We start from the raw sequence: 23,775 nt of genomic DNA, 5'->3' as shown, positions 1-23,775 counted from the left end.
AGCCATGTTGGACGTGTCTGAATTGTGAGTTTGGATTTTTTGTTATTAATCAATTGAGAAAGACGTATTGCTCAATGCGGGGGACCTGGATACAGGTACTTCAAAGGGAATCTATCAAACCAATCGGCCAGACACTTGATTCCCGGAGGAGTGGTGTAATAAGGCTATCAAGGGCATGATGCGGCTAGAGCCGCTAGTATAGTCCGGCGACTGACGCCTGCTTTCAGTCACAGTACTGGGCGCATCAGAGTCGGGCGAGCGAAGGCCTTCTCCGTAATACGGGACGACGAATACCCTACTTACCGTAGTTCTCACTCAGAACTGTAGTGAAAATTACATCACCTAATGGTTGTGGCCTTCATCCACACATGTTCACCGCTGATCCCTGAATGGTGAATACAGATAGAAGTTCCATACTGTTTTATTTACGGTTTGGTGAATGCGTGTTTTATTTTTATTTTTTGCTTTTTAAATCAGGTAATTTTTGTGAATTATTGACGACTGACCCGTATTTTTTAATGTATAGGTGTGTGAATATTCGATAACTATCAATAGTTATTAATAACTAAATGTAATTTTAGTAGGACCGGTAAGGATTTATTAACGACGCTACGTTTAACACGCTAGACAAGATTTAAACAAATGTGTCGGCTTTATTTAATTATTAACTCTAATATAGTACTAATGTTTCCTATGAGTAATGGAGGTGATCAGAACATTTCGTCCATGAAAGAGGGATAATATGTTAAGGATATTATCATTCATTGCTAACTTTTCATTATGGCAAACTCGTTACAATGGTTTTAAATTAGACACATTTAAATTTAGGCGCGAAATAGGTAAACATTGGTTTGGAAATAGTGGTGGATGAATGGCACAAGTTACCAAACATTATTATTAACTCGAATACGCTGGAGAGCTTGAAACATACATTAGGTTGGATGGATATATGAGCAATAGGGGTTGGGTGTAAATGGGACTGTCCAGCATGGTCAAATAGGTCCGCTGCAATTTCCTCCATTCTTATGTTCTTATTAACATTTTTAATGCCGGTTAGTAATGCACACGTGATCGCCTACAGTTAATTACAAGGAAAATGTTGCACCACATGACGGTGGTGGTGGGCCTGTAAAACAACCCCTTTTATCATAACTTCACCACTTATCAGCTTGCATAAGTCCTAAAATTAACTGAAGGGATCCTAATTGTTTTATTGGCATCTTTTATAGTTGTTATTATAGTGCGGTGTTTCCCTGGGCTAAAATGGAAATGTATTTCGTCAAGGCGCGAGGAGCAGTTCCGCGCACGTGACTCTCATATACTGTATTGTGACACAGGATACGAAGTATTTTGATACAGTAAATGATGTTGATCATTTCTCTAATTTGAAAAGGTTACCGAAAGGCTATATACAAAAATAACTTGAATTTTATGTAAAATAGTATTTCAAAGTAGTGAAAATTAATGTTTTATCCATAGAAAGTGAAAAAATAAAAAAAAATAATGTAATATGGCACCTCAGAGTGACGAGCGTGGACTGCGCACCAAGGGAGCAGCCGCCAGCCAGCCAGCCACTGAACCAACCGTCCCTAGTTTGTTTACATCGGTGAGTGTGGCAGTATGAGGGGGACAGCTCTCATCTCATTCCTGATTTTATTCTTAATTTCATTCTTCAGCATCAATGGTATGTACATTAGAATTGTATATATATATAAACTAGGAATGTCCGTATTAGTCGCTTTTTGTATATTTGTCAAATGTTACGTTTTGTGTAGTTGACCAAGGTCGAGGCGGCGATCAGCTGTCTTGATGGCCGCTGCTGAACCTCCTGTTTTCCCTTTCATTTTCTGATTGACATTATGTTGTGTGACATATTTGTATGCGTCAGTGTACATTTCGTTCTTAATTGTGTAAGACTTGCTTAGCTAAGGGTTTCAAGGACTGACGATCTCTTGAGATTGAGATGGGACAACTGTTACATAACCTCGTGACTGTTGAGCGGTTGGAGGAGTCCACCACCGTGGGCTTAACTACTCTTGTTGGGACAACTGTTACATAACCTCGTGACTGTTGAGCGGTTGGAGGGGTCCACCACCGTGGGCTTAACTACTCTTGTTGGGACAACTGTTACATAACCTCGTGACTGTTGAGCGGTTGGAGGAGTCCACCACCGTGGGCTTAACTACTCTTGTTACCAAGTTATGAGGCCTCCCGGGACGATACGGTGATATAGAATAGTGGTCCAGATAGTTTTCCTGCGATCATGTATGGCCACCAACTTGGCGTCAGTATGCACGCACGTATCTTGATTATTACTAAAGAAATAGGATGATACCGTTTCATGCAACTCCTTAATTAAGAATAAAATATATCGGCAATGAGGTTTGTTTCGATGTGTGTAGGCCGCTACTTCATAAGACATAAGATGAACTAGAGAAATATTCAGTAAGTGTCCACTACGTACTGGATTCTTTATTGGTATTTGTCTTATAAGGATTCTCCATCGGTCGACCAGTGTGCTGTAGAGCTTTACACCTTCATTCGCACGTTTTTATGTTTTACGGCTACATGGGTTATTCAGCCGTGAACTCATAAACATATCAACTGTATATCTGTAACTAGACCTGACCTACGCACTTTAAAAGAAATCAGTAGTTTTTAAGTGAATTCTTTTCTTGAGTGGTACTCATTTCAGGAATTCCCCCTCTGATTATAAAACAAATAATTTCCTTTATAGGTTTATGCTCTTCGTTAGGCCCAATACCTCAGCCTGGACAAATGTATGTGATTGATCTGAAAATTCTTAAGGTATTATTGCAGAAGTTTCTCATTTGAAAAGTTTTTGAAGTACGCCTGTGATGCTATAAACATGCACATCTATATCAGTGTTATTTTTCGTAATGTTCACGCCGTCGTCCAGGAAAGTGTGAATTTTTAATTACCTTTGTCGCGCATTTCCAATATACAACTTGGATGCCACAGACGTGAGTGCGAGTTCCGTCTGGCTGCCACAAACTACTGTTGACACGATTTGGGCGGCCACGGACACTCGTTTGCAGGTTCACCAAAATCTCATTTTTGAACCAATTAGGACATCGGTTTTAGTGAACTTGTCCTTAATCTAGTCTGTTTTCCTTAGGGATTCTTCCCCACTGGAAACTGTTCGAAGTATGTCGTGAGTAATAATTGTTCGTGAAGTACAACATTAAAGTATTTATTTTAGGGGTAATAAACCACTCGGGCACAGGTCATCGACCTTAAGAGGATAAATAAACTAAAGAAGACAAAATCCCCAGGGCCGGATGAAATTTTCCCTCGAGTCTTGAGTGTAGGGAACAGATTAGCGGACCCCTCGTAAATTTATTTACAAAATCATTAGACACGGGAGTTGTGCCAGACTTGTGGAAACAGGCAAATGTAGTGCCCATATTAAAAAAGGGAGACCGCATCAGCGTCAAATTACCGGCCGATCAGTTTGACGTCAGTAGTGGGGAAATTTCTTGAATCATTTATAGCAGATAGCATCCATAAGAACATAAGAATGGAGGAAACTGCAGTGGGCCTATAGACCCATACTGGGCAGTCCCGTTTATACCCAACCCCTATTGCTCATATAAGCATCCAACCTATGTTTGAAGCTATCCAGCGTATTCGAGTTAATGATGATATTTGGTAATTTGTTCCATTGATCCACTACTCTGTTTCCAAACCAGTGTTTACCTATTTCACGCCGAATCTAAATTTGTCTAATTTAAAACCATTGTTACGAGTTCGCTCCTGGTTGGATCATTTGAGTACCTTTGTAATGTCCCCTTTGTTTAACCCTGACTTCCATTTATACACCTATCATGTCGCCCCTCACTCTACGTCTCTCGAGGGAGTGCAAATTAAGATGCTTTAACCTGTCTCTGTATTCAAGGTTCCTAATGCCCGGGATTAGTCTTGTCATTCTCCTCTGGATTCTTTCCAATGATTCTATATCCATTCTGTAATACGGTGACCAGAACTGAACTGCATAATCCTGGTGAGGTCTCACAAGCGCTTGATATAATTTTAAGATGACTTCGCTAGTCTTGTAACTAACACTCCTTTGTATGAACCCAAGTACTTATTAGCCTTGTTACGAGCAAAAACACATTGTTTACTTGGCTTAAGATTCCTATTTATCATTACTCCTAAATCTCTCTCGCAGTCGGATTCCACAATGGCATCGTTGTTCATCTGGTAACTGGTATCCCTGTTTACATCTCCTATACTGAGTACTTTACATTTGTCCACATTGAATTTCATCTGCCATTTTTCAGACCATTCGAAAAATTTGTTTAGATCTTCCTGTAGTTTTGCGGAGTCCTCGTCAGATTTAATTACACGTCCTATTTTAGTGTCATCAGCAAATTTACTTATGTTGCTGTCTATGCCGATATCTATGTCGTTTAGAGAAAAGCAAATTAATCTACGACTCAACATGGGTTTACAAAGGGAAAATCTTGTCTTAACAAATCTGCTGACGTTTTTTAGGAAAGTCTTCGAGGTAGTAGATAATGACGACAATTACGATGTTATTGACTTAGACTTTAGCAAAGCATTTGACAGAGTACCGCATCAGAGGCTTCTGAGAAAATTAAGGCTCATGGTATCGAGGGGAAAGTTTTAAATTACTGTATATAAAATCATGGCTCACCGATAGAACGCAGAGGGTGTTAAATCTGAGTGGGCCCTTGTAACCAGTGGGGTTCCCCAGGGGTCAGTACTAGGCCCACTCTTGTTCATAATCTACATAAACGATCTAGATACTGGGATCAGCAGTGACATAAGCAAGTTTGCAGATGACACCAAAATAGGGCGGCAGATTAATTCAGGGCAGGATGCAAATGCACTTCAGGAGGATCTAAATAAACTGCAGGGGTGGTCTGAAAAATGGCAAATGAAATTCAACACCAGCAAGTGCAGTGTACTTAATATTGGAAGAACAAATACTGTCAATGTATACAGCCTGAACAACAACCTAGAGAAGTCGACTTGTGAAAGAGACCTCGGGGTACTTGTAAGCCCGGACCTACAGCCTAGAAAACAATTCGTTAATGTTCGAAATAAGGCAAACAGAGTATTGGGTTTTATATCTAGAAGTGTAAGTAATAAGAGTGCAGAGGTCTTATTGCAACTATATCTTGCGCTAGTCAGGCCGCACCTCGATTATGCGGTTCAGTTCTGGTGCCCTTATTATAGAATGGATATCAGTTCACTGGAGTCGGTGCAGCGAAGAATGACGAAAATGATTCCGGGACTTGGAAACCTTCCATATCAGGATAGGTTAAAGAAACTAAACTTGCATTCCCTAGAAAGACGAAGAGTGCGGGGGGATATGATAGAAATATTTAAGTGGGTGAAAGGAATCAATAAAAGGGATATAGATAAAGTTCTTATAATATCCGAGCAGGATAGGACTCGGAGCAACGGATTCAAGTTGGATAAGTTTAGGTTTAGGAGGGAGATAGGAAGGAACTGGTTCACAAATAGGGTGGTGGACGAGTGAAACAAGCTTAGCAACTTTGTAGTAAGTGCTGGAACCCTGGAAAGTTTTAAAAGGAGGCTAGATAGATTCATGGATGATAGAGAGTGGTAGTAACTATCGACAGGAGCTGCCATGCACAGGCCAATTGGGCCTATTGCAGACTCCTTATGTTAACATAAGAATGGAGGAAACTGCAGCAGGCCTATTGGCCCATACTGGGCAGTCCCGTTTACACCCAACCCCTATTGCTCATATAAGTATCCAACCTATGTTTGAAGCTATTCAGCGTATTCGAGTTAATGATGATATTTGGTAACTTGTTCCATTCATCCACTGCTCTGTTTCCAAACCAGTGTTTACCTATTTCCTGCCTAAATCTAAATTTGTCCAATTTAAAGCCATTGTTATGAGTTCGCTCCTGGTTGGATAGTTTGAGTACCTTTGTAATGTCCCCTTTGTTTAGCCCTGCCTTCCACCTGTACACCTCTATTAGGTCGCCCCTCGCTCTACGTCTCTCGAGGGAGTGCAAATTAAGATGCTTTAACCTGTCTATACTCAAGGTTCCAAATGCCCGGGATTAGTCTTGTCATTCTCCTCTGAATTCTCTCCAAGGATTCTATATCCATTCTGTAATACGGTGACCAGAACTGAACTGCGTAATCCAGGTGTGGTCTCACAAGAGCAAGATACAGTTTTAGGATGACCTCGCTAGTCTTGTAACTAACACTCCTTTGTATGAACCCAAGTACTTTATTAGCCTTGTTATGAGCAAAAACACATTGTTTACTTGGCTTAAGGTTCCTACTTATCATTACTCCTAAATCTCTCTCGCAGTCGGATTTCTCTATGGCATCGTTGTTCATCTGGTATCTGGTTTCCCTGTTTACATCTCCTATACTGAGTACTTTACATTTGCCACGTTGAATTTCATCTGCCATTTTTCAGACCATTCGAAAAATTTGTTTAGATCTTCCTGTAGTTTTGCCGAGTCCTCGTCAGATTTAATAACACGTCCTATTTTAGTGTCATCAGCAAATTTACTTATGTTGCTGTCTATGCCGATATCTATGTCGTTTATGTATATAATAAATAATAATGGTCCAAGTACTGAGCCTTGGGGAACTCCACTTGTGACGTTGCTCCAATGGGACTTAGTGCCGTTAATGCTCACTCGCTGTTTCCTGTCCTGTAACCACGCCCTAATCCATTTAAGGATGTTACCTTTGATGCCATGAGCTTCTACCTTTCTAATTATTCTTTCGTGGGGGACTCTGTCGAAGGCTTTGCTAAAGTCGAGATATACCATATAATTGTGCCCCTCGTCCACCGATTCGAAAACTGATGAAAAGAATGTTAATAGATTAGTTAGGCAAGAACGTCCGCTTGTGAAGCCATGCTGGGAATCATTGATCAATCGGTGCCTCTCCAGGTGGTTTCGAATAGAGTTTGAAATGATTGCTTCCAGTAATTTGCCTACTATTGATGTTACTGATTGGGCGGTAGTTAGAGGATAGTGATCTATCCCCCTTCTTGAAAATTGGTATTACTTCGCTATCCTCCAGGATTCTGGTACTACACCTGTTTTTAAGGACATGTTAAACAACTTTGCTAAGGGCATACTAAGCTCTTCCTTACATTCCTTTAATACTCTGGCAAGTATCTAGTTGATTCCTGCCACATAATTTATAGCGGAGTCAGTAGAGTCGTGTATAAATTCGTTGTTGTTCAAGTTAAAACAGTCTTCGAAGAGACTTAAGTGAACGTACAGTACATTATTGCGGTGAATCTTGACATTATCTATCATCCTAACGCGTCTAAGAGACGACCGTTGTTATAATATAGTGTTTCAATTAATTACGTGCGATGTGTTGTACCTAGGTTCATAATCAAGCCTAGTGTGATTTATTTTATTGTATATCTATAAAGTGCTAAGTTACTTTTGTCTTATTACTCAAGTATCTAACTTGTCTCAAGCCTAGGCCGGAATTATTATTATTACAAGTAACTAAAGTTATCTGAATAATTTGTCATATTACTTAAGTACATAATTATATTATTTCGAGCTTTGCATGGCTTATATATTCTCGTGACCAATGAATTGTGTGGATGATTTGTCTTATCTGTGTACCTAATCAAGTGCTAGCATAGTTACAAGTATAACAGGCATAGTAGTATTAGTGAGTAGCAACCAAGAGAATGACAAACACAATTAAAACAACAAAAGCAAAGCTGTTCTTAAAAAATACGTAGGTCTAGTTGCAGATATTAATGTCACGGCTGAATAATCGAGCTGTCTTCAACCGGTGATGGCTTAATAGCCACAGCGTATTTTTGTGTGCATCTACAACAAAAATATTTTTTGTTTATTTTTTTTGGTCTGATTTTGTTGTGTAAGTTTGGTGTGATTTTGTTTAAGAGCGACTGGTCGGCCACCATTTTAGGTGGGGTGTGTGTTCTTAGTTCACTCTGATTTATTTGTTTGAAAACCGCTTGTTGGTGGTACAGTGGTAACGTGCGTGTGACTCTACCAAACGTTGCAGGATTCCTGGATCCGGAAGCCTCCTGTACTAACACTGGATAGATCAACCACCCAAACGGCTAGTAAGCTGAGAAGTGGTGAAAATTATTAAAAAAGAAAAACTGATTTCTCTTTACTCGTCTACACTATAGATTGGTCGGCAAACAACGTCATCTTTTAGCTATTTTACATATTCATATTTGATGTGTTCACAATCATAGTACAGCACTCTGATGCAAGTTGAATTAGTTTATCATATTGAAAAATTACCATTTGACACTCGTTTTTCCCTAGTTAATTTTTCCCAAAAGTGAGAACCGGGACAGATAGCGTGTTTATGTACTATATTGGATTCCTTATCTATATTATTTTCCACTTTGGGTTGTTGTCTATTTAATTGAAATTGATAAATGTTTACCGATATAAAAAAAAATACTAATAGTCCACCCATTAGCACTGACCTACCAGTCCTGCCCACACAAGTGACCCACCAACTACAGTCCTGCCCATAGTAGTCGGTCATCCACCACAGTCCTCTCCACAGTGGTCATCCACCACAGTCCTCTCCACAGTGGTCATCCACCACAGTCCTCTCCACAGTGGTCATCCACCACAGTCCTCTCCACAGTGGTCATCCACCACAGTCCTCTCCACTGTGGTCATCCACCACAGTCCTCGCCACAGTGGTCATCCACCACAGTCCTCGCCACAGTGGTCATCCACCACAGTCCTCTCCACAGTGGTCATCCACCACAGTCCTCTCCACAGTGGCCACCCGCCACAGTAGTCATCCACCAATTCTCTTTACAGTAGTCACCCACCAGTCCTCTTTACATTAGTCACCCACCACAGTAGTCATCCACCAGTCCTCTTTACATTAGTCACCCACCACAGTAGTCGTCCACCAGTCCTCTTTACATTAGTCACCCACCACAGTAGTCATCCACCAGTCCTCTTTACATTAGTCACCCACCACAGTAGTCATCCAACAGTCCTCTTAACATTAGTCACCCACCACAGTCCTCTTCACAGTAGTCCCCCACCACAATAGTCACCCACCACAGTTCTTATAATATCTGAGCAGGATAGGACTCGTAGCAACTGATTTAAGTTGGATAAGTTTAGGTTTAGGAGGGAGATAAGAAGGAACTGGTTCACAAATAGGGTGGTGGACGAGTGGAACAAGCTTAGCAACGTTGTAGTAAGTGCTGGAACGCTGGAGAGTTTTAAAAGGAGGCTAGATAGAGTCATGCATGATAGAGAGTGGTAGTAACTCGACAGGAGCTGCCATGCACAGGCCAACCGGCCTATTGCAGACTCCTTATTTTCTTATGTTCTTCTCCACGGTAGTCACTCACCAGCCTCTCCACAGTAGTCACTCACCAGTCCTCTCCACAGTAGTCACTCACCAGCCTCTCCACGGTAGTCACTCACCAGCCTCTCCACAGTAGTCACTCACCAGCCTCTTCACGGTAGTCACTCGCCAGTCCTCTCCACGGTAGTCACTCGCCAGTCCTCTCCACGGTAGTCACTCGCCAGTCCTCTCCACGGTAGTCACCGCCAGTCCTCCACGGTAGTCACTCACCAGTCCTCTCCACGGTAGTCACCTCACCAGTCCTCTCCACGGTAGTCACTCACCAGCCTCTCCACAGTAGTCACTCACCAGCCTCTCCACGTAGTCACTCACCAGTCCCTCCACAGTAGTCACTCACCAGCCTCCAGTAGTCACTCACCAGTCCTCCACGGTAGTCACCACCAGCCTCTTCACGGTAGTCACTCACCAGTCCTTCCACGGTAGTCACTCACCAGTCCTCTCCACAGTAGTCACCACCAGTCCTCCACGGTAGTCACTGCCAGTCCCTCCACGGTAGTCACTCACCAGCCTCCACAGTAGTCACCACCAGCCTCCACAGTAGTCACCACCAGCCTCCACAGTAGTCACTCACCAGCCTCTCCACAGTAGTCACTCACCAGTCCTCTCCACAGTAGTCACTCACCAGTCCCTTCCACAGTAGTCACCACCAGTCCTCCACAGTAGTCACCACCAGTCCACCCACTGTAGTCACTCACCAGTCCTCTCCACAGTAGTCACCCACCACAGTCCTCCACAGTAGTCACCACCAGCCTCTCACAGTAGTCACCACCAGCCTCCACAGTAGTCACCCACCACAGTCCCCTCCACAGTAGTCACCACCAGCCTCTCCACAGTAGTCACCCACCACAGTCCTCTCCACAGTAGTCACTCACCAGCCTCCACAGTAGTCACTCACCAGCCTCTCCACGGTAGTCACCCACCACAGTCCTCTCCACAGTAGTCACTCACCAGCCTCTCCACGGTAGTCACCCACCACAGCCCCTCCACAGTAGTCACTCACCAGCCTCCACAGTAGTCACTCACCAGTCCCTCCACGGTAGTCACTCACCAGTCCCTCCACAGTAGTCACCACCAGTCCCTCCACAGTAGTCACCTCACCGTCCCTCCACAGTAGTCACCACCAGTCCTCCACAGTAGTCACCCACCACAGTCCTCCACAGTAGTCACTCACCAGCCTCCACAGTAGTCACCACCAGCCTCCACGGTAGTCACCCACCACGTCTCCTCCACAGTAGTCACCACCAGCCTCCACAGTAGTCACCCACCACAGTCCCCTCCACAGTAGTCACCACCAGCCTCTCCACGGTAGTCACCCACCACAGTCCTCTCCACAGTAGTCACTCACCAGCCTCTCTCCAGGTAGTCACCACCACAGTCCTCTCCACAGTAGTCATCCCACCAGCCTCTCCACAGTAGTCACCACCAGTCCCTTCCACGGTAGTCACTCACCAGTCCCTTCCACAGTAGTCACTCACCAGTCCTCCCCACAGTAGTCACCCACCACAGTCCTCTCCACAGTAGTCACCCACCAGTAGTCACCCACCACAGTAGTCGCCCACCACAGAAGTCACCCGCCACAGTCCTCCCCACAGTAGTCACTCGCCACATTCCATTGGTGTGTCTGAGGTATGCTGGTCGATGGGTCGTTTGTTGTGTTGAGTTCGTGTGCTTGGGTTCATGGTTTAGTTGTCAGTCAGATAAGGTGTAGCAGCGACCTTGTGTGTCGCGCCGGGTGTACCCAGTAACCTGTTGTTGTTTCCAAAGGTCGCCCTGTACCGCCCTTCCGTGTCGTGTGGTCGTCACCCCATCCACTTTTTTTCATTCATGAATTCTTGTTTCTTTGATTTTGGTTGTTAAGGATATTTATTTTGTTATCGGTACTAACTGGTTATTTTAATTTCCTTGTCAAATATGTTTTCAGTGCAATTATCTTAAGGAAACTATGATGTTTTATAGTTACTGTACAAGTTGGCAGTGTGGAACAAATGTCACTATACAGTTGCACATACTTATAAAAGGAAATTGTAGCATAATATAACCGGTTAAAAATACAATATCTAAATATTAAAAAGACGTAACTGAAAATCATAACATTTCTTCAAGAATAAATCTATTTTAACTTTACTCAACTGGATTAGTTAAAGATACGACATCGTCACTTTGCAGATGTAGAGTGACTAGTTCCACCCTGTATATAATCTTACAGTTAACCGCTGTTAGAAATTAATATTGTACATATTGTATTAAGAAGCAGTGTATGTGGTAGGTTCAAGTATCTTCAACAATATTTGTAAATTTTGAAAATTCTGTAAATGTTACAATGTGCCAGTGTTTGTTAATTATATATATATATATATATATATATATATATATATATATATATATATATATATATATAGTGACTTCAACTAAATCGTTTATACCAAACAAAAACCATTGTAATGCATTTTTTGGGGGTTTTAATAAGTTTTTTGTTGGTTTTTATTTCTTACAGGTGGTTTAGTGATTTAAATTAAATTTGAATAGGCGTAAGATATAGTGAGCAGAAGAAGCTTTGTGGGAGGTACCGGATAATACAAGTGTATGGGGTTGGAGGAAGGCTATAAAATTCAGTAAAGTATTGGATAAAAACAGGACAACAGTAGTAAGAGTAAATGGGAAAAGTGAAACATTTGAAATAAATGTAGGTGTTAGGGGTTCTTTAATGTCCCCTTGGTTGTTCAATATAGACATGGATGCGAAGTATTATACATTGGTGAAAGTGGTTATAATAAGCTTTCTTACAGGGCTGCACATATCTCAAATTATAAGGGAGCGGAGTTGCCACTGCCCATCTCACTCTCTCTCTCTCAAACTGTACTTAAATTAATTGGTTAAAACTTAGAATTGTAAAAGTAGAATAGTTTTTGCCTTTAAGCATGTAGGATGAGTGTGGGTGATTGATTAAAGTTTTGCTTTTCAAATTCGTCCGTTTCAGTGATTTTATATGAAATAGTGTAAGTGATTGCTAAGTCATCCTGAATGTAATGTTTATTAATAATAGCATATTAGTTATAAAATGGGATATCAATACGTAAACCTATTAAAACCAACCTAATAGCATTCAATTTGTTTTATTATTTTTGGGAACCGCCTCAAGGTGCGTAGTTATTAGCTTAATTGTTACTTTATAGCAGTGGTCCCCAACCTTTTATAGATTGTAAATTAGTGGGGGGCACCAAACCTCTGGATCTACATTCAAGAAAAAAATAATCATTTATACTTTACAGTTATTTGCAGTTTTACACGTCTAACTTACCAGTTGCATACCTTTATATTTACTCTTGGACAGGACGTGTGTATTTACCCTAGAGAGGAGGCTGGCTCTCTCTCTGGGCCCGGTCTGGGGTAAATACACACGTCCTGTACACGACAGTTGTATCAAGTTATTATATATTTTCATTAATTTCACTCTTACAAAGAATCCCAAATAATTCACTATTTTCTTAAAAACTAAGCAAACAAACATTGGGGCTCCATAATATGGCGCCATGAACTACAGGTTGGGGACCACTGCATTATAGTAATTGAACATTTATAATATAAATATAAGAACTAGGTGTACTATTTGTTAGTGGTATAGCATTAAGGAATTATGTATATAATCCTGCATAAGTTCATCATATCTGAATTTTTAACATTTCTCAGTGCAGTAACAAGTTAGTCACGACGCAGCAAGAGCCACCTCGCACTGGAAATATGGCGGTCACGTTCTCCTCCCGCTGCTCTCTGCCCTCCTCCTGGGCCTCAAGCACCCAGAGGGAGACGTGTCATGTGGTGGCCAGGCCAGCTGCTGTCACTTCCCTGTCACCACCGCCAGGGAGAACTGGTGGTGTAACAGCTGTAGGCGGCCCAGGGAAGAGCAAGCAGTGTCTTTGCGTCATTTCGTAGTCCAGCATGGCGTCATGACCTGTGTGTGGATGGGGCAGGGCGTCCATCCTCCGACCAGCCCTGTTGCTACAAATAAACGGCCTTAGCAGGAAGATGGTAGGCCTAGTGAACAAACTAAAGATGGAAATCATGGGCTTTTGAGAGCGCGTACATTTGTGCTTGTACAGACAGTCCTAACGTTGTTAGTGAAGTGATTATGGAAAAGAAGTTGCCTTAATGAAAATTGCCGTTGATTTAGAAATTAACAGTGAAAGCAACCCAGATTATGCCCCGACAATTATGGTGTTATAACGAGTGTTCTTGAGCATGGACGTGCCCTTGTTGAAGTGGTCCCCAACTCCGTAATCTGGTTATTCTACCCGTATTTAATATTTATTTGAAATATATATTGGAAGTGGGGTATGTAAGCGTGCCTTTATGAAGCATACGGTAATTTATCTGGACCTAAAATGCTGGAGGAACTTCTGGAAAGCACAAGCACTAGATTACACAAGAAGATATGCAAACAACGCCCTCACCTCCCATGGAACATCTTCCCCTGTACCAGAACTTTCACGTGTCCGTGTGTTTCCTACGTAGTGAGTCTTGACCTTCGTATGCAGCTCAACACAATTTATTGTATAAACTGTCCACATCTGATATATACATAATCAAAAAAGTATCTGTGTACATTTGGCTCCGATGATATCTACTCTAAATGATCACAACGTAACCGCCGTGAACCACGCAGTGTTCACAAGATTATCGATTTTCTTAATGTGTATATAATAAAAATACTATAGATAAAACAGGAATTGTTGCTATCAAGTCATCTGTGGTGTGAGATTGTTTCATGCGAATGTGCGCAGATATTTTTTTGAATGCGTGTACACTCGATATTTAGTACGGTAGTGATATATATACCGGTAGATCCGGGAGTGCACAATAATGCCTCTGTTGGCACATCTAGAACTAGTCCACGTAATGTAAATTGAAAGAATGAAGTCATGTGTCGACTTAATATGGTATATACAAGTTCAAGGTACCGAGTGCCGTGGTGTATGTGCTGTACACTGGTGGTGTAGTCTTCATTTCTTTTAAAGTAGAACACTAGTTTCAGAGCCCCCAATACATTTAGATTTGCACAGTAAATTATAATATATATGTATATTGCTCAATTTAGAATAATATATTTTTATAAATGCATTAATGTACACTTAAGGTTGATGTTAAATGTATTTATTTTTCTGCTTTTTATGAACCCTTATTGGGGGGGTGGCGGTTCGCGAGGAGTAAACGTTATGGCTGCAACACTCGGCACAATTATTCTTTTGGAGGTTGTGTTAAATATGTTGTAAATGAATAATTGGTTCCACTAATTCATAACCAGCAATAGGCAGTGGGGTAATGGGTATGAAGAGACTTGAGGGTTGTTATAATGAGTGCTAGGTGTTGACCAGACATCACTGGTGCGAACGATGCGTTACGTCACGGGTAGTTTGAGACGGTATGCAGAATGTCTTGAAAGTAATGGTGTCGTCAGACATGATGGCGAGGACCTAAGAGATGTACAGCTTAATGTTAAAACTGTTATTGCGCAGCTCATCGCGTTTTGTGTGGAACGATGTCAACTTGTGCTCTACTAGTTATCATTCCAACCGCTATCAAAGTATCCACTGACGCAAGTTATCGCTTTCTTAAGATCCGTTGTATTCCATGATAAGAACTGAATTACCAGTGATTCATGTTCACAAAGTCCTCAAGCCACTCATACCTCCAGCCCCATAAAGCCCTTCAAAGTTTTAATCATATAATTTACATCTGACCTGACATATAAGATGGTTCCTATAGGCTTTAGTGATTGTTAATATTTTTACCAATAAAGGACAAACTGAGACATGTATTTAAGGATATGGTGCTGTTTATTGTGCTGTGTATATACGACAATCGGTGAACCTGGTTCATTGCCACATAATGAACTTAAGCCTCGCTGAGTTGTGCAAGGCTAGTTATGTTTCCCTGCTGAAGATAGTGATGACATTTCATGTACAGTATGTGCCTTTTTAAGTAAAATACCATAGAACTTGTAATTATTATTTTCCTCTGTAATTTTTTATGAATGTGTTATAAGATGGATATACGAGTACTGTAGTAACTACAAAAGATTTGTAAGACGGAAAATTGTTGTTATAACACAAGCGTGCTGTTTGTAGACATCTGGCCGTAGTGTTTGTCAAAAACACCCACAAATCTTGACGGCACCTCTGACGGGGAGGCGTTATAACGAAACTGTATCCCCACAATGATTATTTGTTTATACAGCATAGCAGAGTGAACATGAAAGTGGTGGAGACAACCACTGTGACACCACCCACTAGCGACATAAAGTGGTTCTTAATAGCTACAGCAGCATCATATGTGAGTTGTTTTATAACAAAACATCTGTTAGATTTACACTACGAACTATTATTTTGTGGATTTAACATTTCTATAATGGTAAACCGTTGATTCAATAATGGATGTCTAGAACTGTAAAAAAAATCAATGTCACAAGTTTGAGAGTTGTGAATGTTTTAAGATTTCAGATTTGCCCCGTGAGGGAACTAGTTTATTGGGCACCCCTTTGCATCCTGTGCAAAGCGCAGCGCAAAAGCATTTACAGCGCCCAACTGGGAAGCATGCGATTTATGCTTGCCTTCGTGACTCCTGCATTAAGGACGCAAGTGCCTGAAGGACCATGGGTTATATCAGCAAGTTCCTTATAGTGACAAGATGATGAAAGTGTACGGGAGAATTCCCGTTACAATACAGCTGTTTATGGCAAGGCGTGTAAAGTCCCCAAGACTGAAGGAGTATGTGAACTAACAAAACACTGAGGTTGTGAATACGTGATACAGCAGTTCCCAGCTTCAAGTTAGCCCTCACTTCCTGACAAGTTAGCCCTCACTCTCCCTGACAAGTTAGCCCTCACTCTCCCTGACAAGTTAGCCCTCACTCTCCCTGACAAGTTAGCCCTCACTCGCCCTGACAAGTTAGCCCCACCGCCTGACAAGTTAGCCCTCACTCTCCCTGACAAGTTAGCCCCACTCGCCCTGACAAGTTAGCCCCTCACTTCCCTGACAAGTTAGCCCCACTGCCCTGACAAGGCCCCCACCCCCTGACAAGTTAGCCCCCACTGCCCTGACAAGTAGGCCCTCACCTCCTGACAAGTTAGCCCCCACTCTCCCTGACAAGTTAGCCCCACCTCCCCTGACAAGTTAGCCCTCACCCCCTGACAAGTTAGCCCTCACTTCCCCTGACAAGTTAGCTCTCACTCCCCTGACAAGTTAGCCACCTGACAGTTAGCCTCACTCTCCTGACAAGGGCCCCACTGCCCTGACAAGTTAGCCTCACGCCCTGACAAGTTAGCCTCACTTCCCTGACAAGTTAGCCTCACTTCCCTGACAAGTTAGCCCCCACTGCCTGACAAGTTAGCCCTCACTGCCCTGACAAGTTAGCCTTCACTGCCCTGACAAGTTAGCCCTCACTCTCCCTGACAAGTTAGCCCCCACTGCCCTGACAAGTTAGCCCTCACTCCCCCTGACAAGTTAGCCCCTCCCCCTGACAAGTTAGCCCCACTGCCCTGACAAGTTAGCCCTCACTGCCCTGACAAGTTAGCCCCACCTCCCTGACAAGTTAGCCTCACTGCCCCAAGTTAGCCCCCACTTCCTGACAGCCCCACTCTCCTGACAAGTTAGCCCTCACTGACCAGTTAGCCTCACTCTCCTGACAAGTTAGCCCTCACTCTCCTGACAAGTTAGCCTCACTCGCCCTGACAAGTTAGCCTCACTGCCCTGAAAAGTTAGCCCTCACTCTCCCTGAAAGTTAGCCCTCACTCTCCTGACAAGTTAGCCCTCACTCTCCCTGACAAGTTAGCCCTCACTCTCCCTGCAGTTAGCCCTCACTCTCCCTGAAGTTAGCCACTTCCCTGACAAGTTAGCCTCACTCTCCTGACAAGTTAGCCCTCACTCTCCTGACAAGTTAGCCTCACTGCCCTGACAAGTTAGCCCTCACTCGACAAGTTAGCCCCACTCTGACAAGTTAGCCCCCACTTCCCTGACAAGTTAGCCCCCACTTCCTGGACAAGTTAGCCCCACTCTCCTGGCGTTAGCCCCACTCCCTGGCAAGTTAGCCCCCACCTCCCCTGACAAGTTAGCCCCCACTCCCCTGACAAGTTAGCCCCACTTCCCACATTCCCCACTATCCTGACAAGTTAGCCCCACTATCCCCTGACAGTTAGCCCCCACTCTCCCTGGCAAGTTAGCCCCACTCTCCCTGGCAAGGCTCACCTCCCCTGACAAGTTAGCCCCACTTCCCCGACAAGTTAGCCCCCACTTCCCGACAAGTTAGCCCCCACTCTCTGGCAGTAGTCCCACTCTCGACGTTAGCCCCCACTCGCCCTGACAAGTTATGCTTTATATCCTGTCACATAACTCCCTGTAAACTTGCGTTCATTGTTGGTATACCCAGGTACCTTCACCATGACCTCCCGAAGTTGACACAGTTGCCTATAATAAAGTCATATTATGTGGTATAATTATAGAGATGGGTGGGGTGGAAGTAGTGGCGCCCCCCCCCCCTTCTGGTACTGTACTAGATCACTAGTATTGTCCCAGGGAAACACCACTGTGGTAGCGTGTCCCGAGGTGGAGTACTGTGCATTAATGAGTCTTATATACGGAGAACAGTACAGTATGCACATTTCTGAGTCGCAAATAAGACTGAACATGTAAAATACCTTATCTTAGTGTAGAAGCATTAGGGTGGTGGCTGTGCTGAGCTTCTAATGCTGTACAGTACAAAAATTGGTGAAAGGTTTGTATGTGAAAATATTTACACGTAAAGAAGAGGGAGTAAATTGAAGCCTGGGGTTGAAACCACTTAAAAAATAGTGTTGTTAGGATAATGTTTGTAACAAATAAAATGCACAGAGACAGATCATATAATATTTTGTCAAATGTCTTCACCGAGGTGTCATTAGCAAAGACTGGGGATATTTGAAACAGGATGATATAAACAGATGGAGGTTATTTGACACATTGTGGCAGAGAGTTCCAGGGGACAAATAAGTATTGATAGTCAGCTTCTGCAGAATTTGGTTATAGAACAAAAGTCATGGGCTTTCACAAACGGCCCCGTGAACTGATAATGTGGGCATGATACCATTATTGAGTAATTCGTTTGACCACTGGCAGTGAAAGAGCACTGGCAATGAAAATGCTTGAAAAGAGGATATTCCCTGCAAGTGTGCATTGTTGGAAGTATTCTAGCAAGGATATTATTGTTGAATGTTTTGATGGTTTTTCATCTGGGGTCATGCATAGCATAAATTAATGGGTTCTTGTACGGTTGTGTTAAGAGAAATCCTAGGAAGTAGATTGGCCCTTTCCTGGCAATCAGATCACAATCACCAGGTTGTTGAGATAAGTGACTACCGTTACGTACTGACAATAGGGCTGAATGCATTAAAGGTGCACCACATTAGCTGTTGTTTTGGTTCAGCAGGCTGGTTGATTTTTCATTGTTTTGAATAACTTGATCAAGTTTGAGTGTTTGTATAGATGACTTGTATTTGTATACTCTATCGGCATATTTGTTGCTATTTACAGCACTGAGATTGAAGTATTTGGGGAGTGGAGACGTTTTTGGGATGTGTTGTCTATAAATTCCTTCATCTCAACCTTGATGACAGGAGTGATGTGTTCAGTAGCAGCAAAATAATAGAAATGATAAGAACAAAAGAAAGACCAAGAGGAAGAGAAGTCCAAATCCTCTCCGTCTGCATGAATGTAACGCCACTTATGTCTTCACTGGACGGACATTAATAAAAAGAGAGTTACAGACACAATAAAGAGATGAAACTGAGACTAAGATTTGGGATAAGATGTAGGGAGTATGAGGTACCTGTGGGATTTGATTTTTTATTTTGCTGCTACAGCGGCTACTTTAGTGCACCCCACATCATCCTGTGAGCGGTGCGCAAAAGGTTTACAGAGTAGAGTTTACACCACAATAATTAACCCCGTTGTCAGGATATTATGGCACTGAATGTTGCACAGTATTTCAATTAAATTATTTGTTATGTTCTATACATGGGTAACTTATTCACAAATGCGTGAGTACAGGCGTGTGAGGCAGTATGTCTGGCCTCACACTTTGTTATTCACATTTACGTGAGAAGTATTCGAGCACATTGTATTTGGTTCTGTACATGAGAACTGATATAGTTACTAAGTGCAAAAAAGTGGATACAATCTTAATATGTCGGCTATCTTGCCATTAGAGATGAAGTGTGGGAGTGTTGACCAACTGTGTTGTGGGATGTTGTATACAGTGTGAGTGTCAGGGCACCAGAGGAGTGTCAGACAACACCAGTAGAGAAGCTAGAAAAGTACAAGTGAGGAGAGGAGAAGCTAGAAAAGTACAAGTGAGGAGAGAAGCTAGAAAAGTACAAGTGAGGAGAGGAGACGCTAGAAAAGTACAAGTGAGGAGAGAAGGAGAAAGTACAAGTGAGGACAGGAGAAGCTAGAAAAGTACAAGTGAGGAGAAGCTAGAAAAGTACAAGTGAGGAGAGGAGAAGCTAGAAAAGTACAAGTGAGGAGAGGAGAAGCTAGAAAAGTATAAGTGAGGAGAGGAGAAGAAAAACAATCTCACAGCAACAGAGACCACCAGCTCTTCCGAGATTTGGAAAGTAATTGTGACATGATGGGGAGACTTGAGTTTCTTGAAGGAACAGGAAATCAAGTTTAGGTGACTGTAAGTGGAAGTGAATAGGGTCAAGATTGGTGCTTCAGTCATGAATATTAAAAAAAAACATAGTAAGGTGTTTATGGTTGGTTGTATGTTTGGTGAGGATCGTCTGATTCGTCGAGGATTTTATGTCAGGTAAGCCCCTTGAAGGGTTATAAATGACCTTCAGATTATTCTATGGTATCTAACATGTTCAAGGTAGTGTTGATGGAGGCAGCAATTGGATATATGAGTAACTACTAAACGTATTAATTAGTACTTGAAGAGGAATATCAGTACGGAACTGGTGGTGGTGAAAAACAACCCTTCATATGGCAATTCTAAAGCTGACCATTCATGACAGAATTATCAGATGATTTCTGCGGCGATGCTGTAAGTGGGAGGCCAGCTATTGGTCGTGCACACCCTCGTGTAGTGACGCCAACATTTGTTTGCCCGAAAATTTTATTACATACATACAGTATATATATATATGGGTGACAGTTCATTAACATCCTGACACTAGTCTGGCGTGCGCAATAAGGGAGAGGGAGGTAGTGGTGGAGTTGGGACAGTAGGAGGGGAGGTAGTGGTGGAGTTGGGCAGTAGGAGGGGGGACGAGTTGGTACAGTAGGAGGGAGGTAGGTGGAGTTGGTACAGTAGGGGAGGGTAGTGGTGGAGTTGGTACAGCAGGAGGAGTAGTGGTGGAGTTGGTACAGTAGGAGGGAGGTGGTGGAGGGGGTTGGTGGGAGTGGTAGGAGGAGGAGGTGGAGTTAGTACAGTAGGGAGGGGAGGGTAGTGGAAGGGAGGTAAGGAGTTGGCAGCAGGGGAGGGTAGTGTTGGTACAGTAGGAGGTGAGTGGTGGGTACAGCAGGGGGAGGGTAGTGGTGAGTTGGTACAGTAGGAGGGGAGGTGGGAGTTGGTACAGTAGGAGGAGGTAGTGGTGGAGTTGGTACAGGAGGGAGGTGGTGGAGCTGGGCAGTAGGGGGAGGGTAGGAGTTAAGCAGCAGGGGAGGGTAGTGGTGGAGTTGGCAGTAGGGGGTAGTGGAGTTGGCACAGTAGGGAGGTAGTGGTGGAGTTGTTACAGTAGGGGTGGAGTTGTTACAGTGGGAGGGGGGGGGCAGGGTGGAGTTGGTACAGTAGGGGTAGTGGTGGGAGGTGCGGAGTACAGTAGGAGGAGGAGGAGTGGGCATTGGAGGTGGCAGAGCTGACAGCAGAGGGAGGAGTGAGACGAGGGGTAGGAGCTGGTACAGGCAGGAAGGAGGGTAGTAGTGGAGCTAAGGGCAGCAGGAGGGAGGTGAGTTGACAGCAGGAGGGGAGGGGTAGTGAGCCAGGCAGGAGGGAGGGAGGGAGGAGGGTAGTGAGTTGGTACAGTAGGAGGGAGGTAGTGGAGGCTAAGGCAGTAGGAGGGAGGGTAGTGGAGTTGGCAGTAGGAGGGGGTAGTGGAGCTAAGCAGGAGGGGGTGAGCTGGTACAGTAGCAGGAGGGTAGTGGTGGACAGGAGGGAGGTAGTGGTGGAGCTGGTACAGCAGGAGGGAGGGTAGTGGTGAGCTGGTACAGCAGGAGGGGGCAGGGTGGAGTTGGTACAGCAGGAGGGGGGTAGTGGTGGAGTTGTTAAGCAGGAGGGAGGGGTAGTGGTGGAGCTGGTACAGCAGGAGGGGGGTGGTGGAGCACAGTAGGAGGGGGTAGTGGGAGTTGGCACAGGAGGGGGTAGTGGAGTGGGATACAGGAGGGTAGTGGGGAGCAGGCAGGAGGGAGGGGTGTGGTGAGCACAGGAGGGGTGTGAGCAGGAGGGAGGGTAGTGGTGAGTTGGCCAGTAGGAGGGGGGTAGTAGGACAGTAGGAGGAGGTGGTGAGCGAGGCCAGTAGGAGGGGGGTAGTGGTGGAGTTGATACAGCAGGAGTGGAGTGGCAGTGGTGGAGTTGCAGGAAGGAGGGGGGGTAGTGGTGGAGTTGGCACAGTAGGAGGGGAGGGTAGTGGTGGAATGATACAGCAGGAGGGAGTGGCAGGGTGGAGTTGGCAATGCAGGAGGGGGTGAGCTGAAAGGAGGAGGGCAGTGGTGAGTGGGGTAGTGGTGAGCTAAGGGGGTAGTGGTGCAGTTGGCACAGGAGGGGGTGGAGCTGGTACAGTAGGAGGCAGTGGTGGAGCTGATGCAGTAGAGGAGGCAGTGGTGGAGTTGGCACAGTAGGAAGGAGGTAGTGGTGCTGGCACAGCAGGAGGTAGTGGAGTTGGACAGGGGTGGCTGGACAGAGGGGGGTAGGGTGGAGTTGGCAGAGGAGGGAGGATGGAGTTGGATAGTAGGAGGGAGGGGTAGTGGGTGAGTTGGTACAGTAGGAGGGGGGGTAGTGGTGGAGCTGGACAGTAGGAGGAGGTAGTGGGAGTTGGCACAGCAGGAGGGAGGGTAGTGGTGGAGTTGGTACACAGGGGAGGTGGTGGAGTTGGCACAGGGGGAGGGTAGTGGTGAGCTGGAGCAGAGGTAGCAGAGTGGGACAGGGGGGGTAGTGGTGAGGCAGAGAGGGAGGTGGAGTTGGCAAGCAGTAGGAGGGAGGTAGTAGCAGGGGAGGGTATTGGTGGAGCAGAAGGTGAGCAGGCAGGGGAGGGTAGTGGAGCTGGATACAGTAGGAGGGAGGTAGTGGAGTTGGCAAGGCAGGAGGGGGTAGTGGTGGAGTTGGTACAGTAGAAGGGGGTAGTGGTGGAGGACAGCAGGAGGAGGTAGTGGTGGAGCAGGACAGTAGGAGGGAGGGAGTGGTGGAGTTGGTACAGGAGGGGGTAGTGGTGGAGTTGGTACAGGAGGGAGGTAGTGGAGTTGGTACAGTAGGAGGAGGGTAGTGGTGGAGTTGGTGCAGTGAGGAGGAGTAGGAGTTGGCCAGCAGGAGGAGGGTAGGGTGGAGTTGGTACAGTAGGAGGGGGGTGGTGTGGTGGAGTTGGTACAGTAGGGGAGGGGAGTTGGAGTAGGGGGAGGTAGGTGGGAGGCAGTAGGGGGAGGTAGTGTGAGCTAAGGGCAGGAGGGGGGTAGGGGAGTTGGCAGTAGGAGGGGAGGGTAGTGGAGTTGGTACAGTAGGGGAGTAGTGGAGCAGTACAGGGGAGGGGTAGTGGTGGAGTTGGTGCAGTAGGGGAGGGGTAGTGGTGGAGTTGGTGCAGTAGGGGAGGGTAGTGGTGGAGTTGGTACAGTAGGGGGAGGGGTAGTGGTGAGTTGGTACAGTAGGGGAGGGTAGGGTGGAGCTGGAAGCAGTAGGAGGAGGTAGTGGTGAGTTGGTACACAGGGGAGGGTAGTGGGGAGTTGGCAGGGGGGGAGGGTAGTGGTGAGTACAGTAGGGAGGGGAGGTAGTGGTGGAGCTTGGCACAGTAGAGGGGAGGGTAGTGTGGAGTTGGTACAGGGGGAGGGTAGTGGTGGAGTTGGTACAGAAGGGGGGGTAGTGGTGAGTTGGTACAGTAGGGGGGGTAGGAGGTGGCACAGGGGAGGGGGGGTAGTGGTGGAGTGGTACAGTAGGGGGAGGGCAGTGGTGGAGTTGGTACAGTAGGAGGGAGGTAGTGGTGGAGTTGGTACAGTAGGGGGTAGTGGTGGAGCAGGCATAGGAGGGGAGGGTAGGGTGGAGTTGGTACAGTAGGGGAGGGTAGTGGGTGAGTTGGTACAGTAGAAGGGGGTAGTGGAGTTGGCACAGTAGGGAGGGAGTGGAGTGGGTGGAGTTGGTACA

General features: G+C 44.9%; 1 protein-coding gene across 1 annotated transcript in view; it reads left to right on the top strand.

Moving 5' to 3' along the window:
• Nucleotides 1-257: 257 nt before the first annotated feature.
• Nucleotides 258-23,775, top strand: part of LOC121862347 (retinoid-inducible serine carboxypeptidase-like) — a gene marked incomplete in the record, with an annotated part of 104,876 nt that continues 81,358 nt past the window's right edge. Inside the window, 2 exon segments of the mRNA XM_042360574.1 lie at nucleotides 258-392; nucleotides 1,523-1,684. Of these exon segments, the coding sequence (XP_042216508.1) occupies nucleotides 1,621-1,684 (64 nt within the window).

The sequence above is a fragment of the Homarus americanus genome, unplaced genomic scaffold (genome assembly GCF_018991925.1).
Source record: "Homarus americanus isolate GMGI-L3 unplaced genomic scaffold, GMGI_Hamer_2.0 scaffold31037, whole genome shotgun sequence".
Classification (NCBI taxonomy): Eukaryota; Metazoa; Arthropoda; class Malacostraca; order Decapoda; family Nephropidae; genus Homarus; species Homarus americanus.
The sequence above is the reverse complement of the archived record's forward strand: the minus strand, read 5'-3'. Positions and strand labels throughout refer to the sequence as shown.